At 32.0% G+C, this 9656-nt stretch overlaps 1 protein-coding gene across 1 annotated transcript; it reads left to right on the forward strand.

The window, feature by feature from the left end:
- The first annotated feature begins 7243 nt into the window (after positions 1 to 7243).
- Positions 7244 to 8308, forward strand: LOC127239571 (probable sugar phosphate/phosphate translocator At5g25400). Its single transcript, XM_051257781.1, has one exon. The coding sequence runs from the start codon at positions 7244 to 7246 to the stop codon at positions 8306 to 8308; it is 1065 nt and encodes a 354-aa protein (XP_051113738.1).
- Positions 8309 to 9656: the final 1348 nt, after the last annotated feature.

Genomic DNA, 9656 nt, shown 5'->3' on the forward strand with positions numbered 1-9656 from the left:
TGGGAGTGAGAAAAATGAGAGCGAAAAAAATAAGAGTGACAAAAGAGAGCAAATGAGTGAACAACGCAAGAGTGAGCTTGAAAGAAAAATGCTTGTGAGCTTGAGAGAGACAAAAAATTTGAAAGTTCACGAGGGAAGTTCTTATTTACTTTTGATTAAACCTATTTATTTGTCTAAGCAAGAGCTAATGGAACTCCCTTCCAATATTGCTTCTCTTTTGCAGGAATATCAAGATGTGTTTCCTGATGAAGTAACCGGAGGATTACCACCTATTCGGGGCATTGAGCACCAGATGGATCTCATTCCGGGTGCATCAATCCCAAATCGTCCAGCTTACAAGGCAAGTCCAGAGGAAGTCAAGGAAATACGTAAGCAAGTGGATCAGTTGCTTGACAAAGGCTGGATTCACGAAAGCCTAAGCCCTTGTGCTGTACCGGTTCTTCTTGTCCCAAAGAAGGATGGTCGATGGAGGATATGCATTGATTTTCGAGCCGTAAATGCCATAACGGTAAAGTATCGACACCCTATCCCTCGTTTAGATGATATGCTAGATGAACTGCATGAGTCAAAATATTTTTCTAAAATTGATTTGAAAAGTGGATATGATCATATTAGAATGAGGGAAGGTGACGAATGGAAAACTGCATTTAAAACTACATTCGGCTTATATGAGTGGTTAGTCATGCCTTTTGGCCTTACGAATGCTCCAAGAACGTTTATGCGGTTAATGAATCATGTATTACGTACTTTCATAGGGAAGTTTGTTGTGGTTTACTTTGATGATATTCTCATTTATAGTAAATCAATGGAAGAACATGTAGAGCATATTCGTAGTGTTTTAGAAGTGTTAAGAGCTGAAAAGCTTTATGCTAATCCGAAGAAGTGCGACTTTTGTGTTGAAAAATGTATTTTTCTTGGTTTTGTTGTAGGTGCTAAAGGGATAAGTGTAGATGAAGCTAAAACACAAGCTATTCAGGATTGGCCAACACCTACAACGATCAAGGAAGTTCGTAGTTTCCTTGGAATTGCAAGTTTTTACCGCCGCTTTGTGCGAGATTTTAGCTCCATTGCAGCACCACTGACTGAGCTTACAAAGAAAGATAAACACTTTGATTGGGGGGTTTCTGAACAAGCATCTTTCAATTTGCTTAGTAGAAAACTTACTAATGCTCCTGTTTTAGCTCTACCGGATTTTACTAAGCCATTTGAATTCGAATGTGATGCCTCAGGAATTGGGATTGGAGCTATTTTGATGCAAGGAAAGAAGCCGATTGCGTACTTCAGTGAGAAGCTGAGTGGGGCTACCCTCAACTATTCGACGTATGACTGAGAATTGTACTCGTTGGTTCGTGCACTTCAAACATGGCAGCACTATTTGCGATCACAAGAATTCATTGTTCACACTGACCATGAATCATTAAAGCATTTAAAGAGTCAACAAAAGCTTATCAAGCAGCATGCAAGATGGGTAGCATTCGTGGACACATTTCCTTACCCGATTCAGTACAAGAAAGGAAAGGAAAATGTTGTAGTTGATGCGCTATCAAGGAGGTACGGGTTGCTAACCTTGTTAGAATCTAAGCTTATGAGATTTGCATTCATAAAAGATATTTATGTGAATGATGTTGATTTTTCTGATATCTTTGCAAAATGTGCTACACATGGCTTTGGTGATTATTATTTGCACAATGGGTATTTGTTTCGTGTGAATCGTTTGTGTACCTAGGTGTTCACTTCGTGATGTGTTAGTGGTTGAGGCATATGAGGGAGGCTTAATGAGTCATTTTGGGCGTGATAAGACATTGAGTGCATTGCATGAACACTATTATTGGCCTAAAATGAAGCATGATGTGGAGTCTTATGTGAATAAATGTGTTGTTTGTAAGATTGCAAAGTCACATGCACAACCACACGGTTTACACACACCCTTACCTATTCCAGAAGCACCATAGACTGATATTTCAATGGATTTTTTTATGTGATTGCCTAGGTCTAGGAGAGGAAATGATTTGGTTTTTGTCGTGGTTAATAGATTTTAAAAAATGGCACACTTCATTGCATGTAAGAAAACCAATGATGCATCTCATGTTGCAGATCTATTCTTTCATAATGTTTTGAAATTGTATGGTGTCCCTAAGACAATTGTGTCGAACAGGGATACAAAGTTTCTTAGTTACTTTTGGAAGATACTTTGGGCTAAATTTGGAACTAAGTTGCTATTTTCTACATCTCATCATCCCCAAACGGATGGTCAAACTGAAACAGTAAATAGAACCTTAGGGAACATACTTCGTGTCTTGATAAAAAAGAATTGCAAAAGTTGGGAAGAATGTTTGCCTCACGCTGAATTTGCTTATAATCGTACGTTGCATTCTTCGACACACATGTCTCCTTTTGAGGTTGTTTATGGCTTTAACCCTCTAACACCTTTGGATATGTTACCATTGCCTAGCAATGAGTATTTTAATGGTGATGACAGGAAACAGACTAAATTTGTGAAGGAGATGCATTCAAAGGTTCAGGATAACATTGCAAAGTCAAACGCTCGGTATGCTAAAAGTGCTAACAAAGGTCGTAAGCATGTAGCGTTCCAACCAGGCGATTGGGTGTGGTTGCACTTGAGAAAAAGTAGATTTCCCGAGAAACGGAAGTCTAAGCTGAGCCTAAAAGGAGACGGGCCTTTCCAAGTTGTGGAACACATCAATGACAATGCCTATCGTATTGAGCTACCGGGTGAGTACCAAGTTCATAGCACATTCAACGTTGCTGACTCAATTCCTTTTGATGTAGGAGATGAACAAACTATAAAAATGGGGGACTCAATTTTTCAAGAAGGGGGGGATGACGAGGTCGTCAAAACCGACCATGAACCTACACTACCACCAGGTCCGATTACTCGAAACTGTGCCAAGAAGTTTCAAACTAATATTATGGCATTAATTCTATATTTGAAAGAGGAGAACATGCATAAAGTAGAAGCATGGAGGCCAATGGGAGGAGCGTTATCAACATTGGAGTGCATCCACCCTTGAAGACCACAATTTATAACACCCATGGGAGTTTCTACTCACATCATTACACATGTGGGATAAGAGGTGTTTTATTTTATTTAATAAAGTGGGTCCCATCAATCTAATTAATTGGACATCTCTTATTTACTTAATTAGTGGGATATAAATAATATATATTTTTGTCCCATATTGGTTGTAGAGTCTTTTTTCAAGCTAGCCTCCCCTATAAATAAGGCACTTGGCTTCACTTGTTAGACACCTTGAAATTGATATCAATTAAAGTTTTTCTTTTTATTCCATTATATTGGAATTAGTGTGTGAGCGAGGGTTACCCTTGCATACGCGTATCATTCTCAAATCGGATCCTTGGGTTGATTCTTTGGGTTCGTGGCTTCCGAAACCGACCGGAGTTTCTAGCCAAATTGTTTGAGTTTCCATTGGTTTAGAGGTGTTGGGTCTAGGCAACGCTTGGGTTCACATCTGATCGATTGACGAATCGGACACCGGTAATATCTTCTTCTTTCTTACTTAAGTTTTTTTATTTGAATTTAGTTTTAAGTTTCGGTTAATATAGTTTAGTTACTTGGGCTGAACCAGTGATTAAATAGATATTTAAAATATGTTAACCTGCTCTCTTGCATTATAAGATTTTATAACTATTACCAAAATTACAAAAATTACATGGATTAACATCGATTACTAATCCAGTGATTACTAAAATAGGAAACTAAAGTAGCCATGCATGATGCTTGAATAATGTAGGGATAGATTGGCGTAATGTTACTTGAACTTGGATGGATCTTTTGCTATCATAAGTATAACTTCATCATCGAGTTCATAAATCAATTTTAGATGTTTATTCGGACAACATAATTACAATCTTACAATTTAAAGATCACTAAGGTTATGTTCTTTTGTAGATTTTACACGGTTTTTACTATTTAGATTCTTTTCTTCCTCCAAAAACATTAAGTCAAATAATTATTTCTTTCTTTTTATATTATATTACAAATTTATTTTACATTCAAAATATCACATCATTATCTATTTATATCATATCAAATAACTATTCAAATTCAATTTTTTACTATTAAAAAATTTAAACGCAAAAACACAAACCTGCAAATAAATACACCCTAAGAGTTTGAGTTGATAACATGTCTAATAAAAGGACAATACTTGCGAAATGCAAGAGATAATTTTACTATGTATAAGTCTCTAAATACTAGTATAAGTGTAACACTCAATGTTACAAACCAATCTTAGAAGAAACAATTCAGTGCGCACTTTCGAACAGCGACTGCGGATTCTCACGTTATAAAAATAAAATAAAAAATAAAATAAAAATAAAATAAAAAAATTCATCATCTCAAGTTAAAAATAAGAGAAAATAATATAAAGTTTGAAAAAAAAAGTATGTGTTGTATGAAGAGTATTTTGTATTTTATTTATTTATTCATTATTATTTTATTTATTTTTATTATTAATTTTTTACAATGAAATTCAATGACAACAAATTATTTTCAAATAGGGTACTTGTTTCAATTCAATTCTTATCTCCAAACGGTTCAAAGCTATACTTAAAAAATTAATCTAATTTCATTATCATTTTTAAATAAACAGATCTGGGTGTTAGTTGTTGTTGTTTTTTTTTTTTTTTTTTTTTTTTTTTTTTTATATGTGATTGTATATGTCATTCTATTAGATTAGAGAGGGTCTATTCAATTAGAATTTGTTTGGATCTTAAAAAGTCCGTAAATTTGAATAAATTTATAAATTCTATAGAATCTATAATAAATTTATAAATTCTATAGAATCTATGCAGAGTTTAATGAATTTTGTTTATTAATTTATATGGATTTTGATGGATTTGATTGGATTATTTATTGATTTCCCTATACTTCATTATAGTTTATAAATTTGTGGATTAAATAATATTTTTTTAGTTTATATAATTTCAAATATATGCAGTACACTTGTATGTATATAAAAAAAATTTCAAATATTTAACAAAAATATTAAAAGTAAATTAATTTTCAAAAAATATATTTATTATTATTCTCATTTTTATTTCATTTTAATAATGATAATAATAATTTTAAATTTATATTTTTTTTATATTATTATTTTGATCGAATTTATTATATCATATAATTAATTTTTATTTTGTATCAATCTATTTAATTGTTATTATTATTATTATTTATATGGATTTTTATACAATAACATATATTTATAAAAATAAAATCACATTAAAATTACAATTTTTATTAATTAAAATTAAAAATAAAATAATTAAAAAAGAATAAATATAAACTAATATTGTCAAATATAACCGGTGGTTTTTGAACCGACGGAATTGAAATCGAAATAAGAAAATATAAATTAAAATTATGGAATGTTTAATTTTGATTTGACCTTTTCAAAAATAAAAATTGATAATTTTGATTCGAACAATTTGAGCAAATTTATTTTTTAGTTTAAATATATATAATTTTAATATTATTTAAAATATATAAAACTTTAAAATAATTGTAATTTTTATATTAAACATTTAAATTTTTTTATCTTATTGATATTATTATAATAAAATAATATATACATATAAGATAATAACTAGTTATTAATGCTATAAATAAAATAATATGTATTTTTTACTAATTTTGAGAATTCAATTTAAAATCATTTAAAAAAAATGAAAAAAAATAATAATCAAATCCATGTGTACGCCAGGTCAGCTATACCTGGCAGACACGTAGCCTTCGGGGAGCCACGGGGGCGTCTCCTGCGCCGGAGGACTAAAACAGCGAAATTTTTTTATTTACGGATTTAGTTTGCGACAGGCTCCACTTACGAGACTAAAATGATAAAGGGGTCCAGTTACACGACTAAAAAAACAGTTTACCAAAAAAAAAAAAAAAAAAAAAAAAGATGAAAGACACATGAACAATGAAATAACCTTATTTTCTATTTTTTACGTCACATTAAAATTTAATTTTATATTAAAAAACTCATATCAATATTTATTTATATCATATTATTAAACAATTTCAGTTTAAATTTCAACTATTCCAAACCTCAAACACAACTAACCCGTAAAATTTGATTTTGGCTTAAATTTGAATTTTACTTTAAATAATACTTCATCCGTCTAGTTAGAAAGTATATATATTTCTATTTTTGGACGTCCAATTATAAAGTAAACATTTCATTAAATACCTCATTTTTTTTCCACAAATATTTTTACTTTACATCACATCATTACTTTTACACCAAAAAAATAAGGGCAAAAATGTCATTACACTACTTTTAACTATATAGTTAAAATACTATTATTTCTTAAACACCGCGCCAAAAGTAAATAATTTTGTATGTGGACGGAGGGAGTACTACTTAAATAGAAAATTTGATGAAAAAAGAAATACTTACTTCCAATTCAATATATCATTTTTATTATTTTTGTTTATCTCACTCTTTACAATTATAATAAGAATAATTATATCTAAATATCAAAATACTCGTAATTTTTACTAAAATATATTCATTTTATTTTTCTACTTTTAAAATAAAAATATCAAAATCATCTTACACATTTTTCACTAACCAATAAAATATAATTGTTTCTTAACAATACTAAATATATATATATATAAATAAAACTTAATACTCCATCCGTCATTCAAATCTATATTCACTTTCCTTTTTGGGTTGTCATTGAAAAATATTCTCGTTACCTTTTTAAATAAAAAATTATTACAATTTTGTACATTTTTTTTGCTATAAAAGAAAAAAGTAACCATTATTACTCACTTTTATTAAAACTCGGTGTCCGAGCACACATTTGCACGACGGATGGAGTAATATATTTTTATTAAAAACACTCGTATAATTGGGAAAAAAAAAAAAACCCCTAAAAATAAGAAAACATTCTATATATACATAAAATTGAAGAACACACACTAACAGTTAATGCACCATTGCACCCATACACATTACTAACTAATAAAAAAAACAGTTAGTTACAGTTATAATATAGAAGGAAAACTAACGAATGGTCGGTCCATCCTTGAAAGCAGACCAAAGCTTCCTTAATCAACACAAAGCACCCTAACACAGTGGATCTCAGATCCTTAATCGCCAAATTCATTCATTCATTAATTAATCAATTCCCTAATCAAATCACTCGAATAATCTTTACCCAACCTTAACCAAGCTTAACCAGTCCGACAACAATGGCGGCCGCCGGCGATCCGCAGCTCAGCGAAGGCGTCCTGAAGAAGATCCTCGTCTCCTACGCCTACGTGGCCATCTGGATCTTCCTCTCCTTCATGGTCATCGTCTACAACAAATACATCCTCGACCCCAAAATGTACAACTGGCCTTACCCCATCTCCCTCACCATGATCCACATGGCCTTCTGCTCCTCCCTCGCCTACCTCCTCGTCCGCGTCTTCAAAGCCGTCGACCCTGTTGTCATGTCCTGGGACCTCTATGCCAAGTCCGTAGTTCCCATTGGCGCCTTGTATTCGCTCTCTCTATGGCTCTCGAATTCGGCCTACATTTACCTCTCCGTTTCGTTCATCCAAATGCTCAAGGCGCTGATGCCCGTCGCCGTCTACTCCATCGGCGTTTTGTTTAAAAAAGAGGCTTTTAATTCGGAGACCATGGCGAACATGATCTCGATCTCGATCGGCGTCGGGATCGCCGCGTACGGCGAGGCGAAGTTCGATATGTGGGGGGTGTGTTTGCAGCTCGGCGCGGTTGCGTTCGAGGCGACTCGGCTCGTTTTGATCCAAATCTTGCTTACGTCGAAGGGGATCACGCTTAATCCCGTGACGTCGCTTTACTACGTCGCGCCGTGTTGTTTGGTTTTTTTGTTCTTCCCTTGGTGCTACGTCGAGTACCCGGTCCTCAAGGAGAGCTCGTCGTTCCAATTCGATTACGTCGTTTTCGGGTCGAACTCTTTTTGCGCCTTCGCTTTAAACCTCGCGGTTTTTCTGCTTGTGGGGAAGACGTCGGCTTTGACGATGAATGTCGCCGGAGTCGTTAAGGATTGGCTATTGATCGCGTTCTCATGGTCGGTGATTAAGGATAGCGTCACGCCGATAAATTTGTTCGGTTACGGCGTCGCGTTTTTGGGCGTCGCTTATTACAATCACGCTAAATTGCAGGCGCTTAAGGCGAAGGAGGCGCAGAAGAAGCCGGCGGAATCCGACGAGGAGTCGGGGAGGCTTTTGCCGGGGCGGGACGGTGACGGCGGCGAAGTTCAGGGGAGAAATGAGGGGCGAAACAATTGATCCTCTGGCCACAGAGATGAAAGCAATTTTGAGTGTGATGAGATAAGAGATATGAGATAAAACTACTTCATTATTCCTTAGTTAAAATGATGATCAAATTATTTATTTATATGTTCGCTTTATGATTTATGATTTATGATTTTTGGATTTATATTTATTATTATTATTATTTTTCTTTTTGATCATTTTTGTTTGAAACTCATAATTATTGCTATAAGACTCTTGTCTAATTGTTTCCCTTTATCATATGAATTTGTAGTTCTTTAAACTTGTGTTCTTTAGTGGATTTTACACAATTTTTTTATTATTCAAAATTTTTTTTTTACACTTGTTCCGTTCCTTAACAATTTATCTATTTTTCTATTTCTCATTCATAACAAAGTATTCATTTTTTTTTAGTAATTGTCCTGTCTATCTAACATTGCAAATACCCTTCCAATTTACAATATATTACACAAATGCTATTACTTTTATATCATACAATACTAATACTAATAGGGTTAATTTAATCTTTTTACATTTATTTCTACTTTATCCCAATATAATACTAATATTTCTAAAACTCCGTGCAAAAAGGAAATTGATATATAGTTATAGGATGGAGGAAATATTATATTACAAATTTATTTTACATTCAAAATACTACATCATTATCTATTTTTACTATTTAAAAAATTCAAACCCACAAACCCAAACCCACAAACAAACAAACCATATATATATATATTCTGCCACAAATTATTCCGCAACAATATTGTATTTTTCTGGTAATTTTACTTTTCTCTAATTAGTTTGACATAATTTTATGAAGATATTTGTTTATGTATAACTGTTTTGAACTTAAACTGTCGATTTGGCTACGAAATTGTTACTATATTTTATTTATTAATTTCTTTAATAGTAAGATTCCAATTCGAATAATTGATTTATAGTTTCATAAAATATGTAATAAAAACCAAGCTCTAAAGAATCTGATTTTCATTATAAATTGTTCACAATTTCGATTTGAATTTAAATAAAAATAAAAATAAAAACAAAATCAATATCAATGATTCATGAAATTGAAATTATCCAAACAAATCTACCTAAATGCTTTAATATGTATATATGTATGTAAAAGCTAGAGGGGAAAGTCCATTTAAAGAAGATCATAGTTTTCTAAAATTATATATATATATATATATGATATATATCGTTTTAGATTATTTATAAGATGCAATTTAAATTAAAATTAAATTTTGTATCTGCATTATTATTTCCCAATATAATTTAATATTGTTTCATGTAATATAATTTAATATTATTTCATGTATATTTATTAAAGGTGTATTTGCTTTGGAAGATAAGA

Source organism: Andrographis paniculata, unplaced genomic scaffold (assembly GCF_009805555.1).
Source record: "Andrographis paniculata isolate CXL003 unplaced genomic scaffold, ASM980555v1 Contig78END, whole genome shotgun sequence".
NCBI classification, from domain to species: Eukaryota; Viridiplantae; Streptophyta; class Magnoliopsida; order Lamiales; family Acanthaceae; genus Andrographis; species Andrographis paniculata.

Excerpts from the sequence above, each read along its gene's own strand:
- LOC127239571 (XM_051257781.1), top strand. The coding sequence starts at position 7,244 with ATGGCGGCCGCCGGCGATCCGCAGCTCAGCGAAGGCGTCCTGAAGAAG.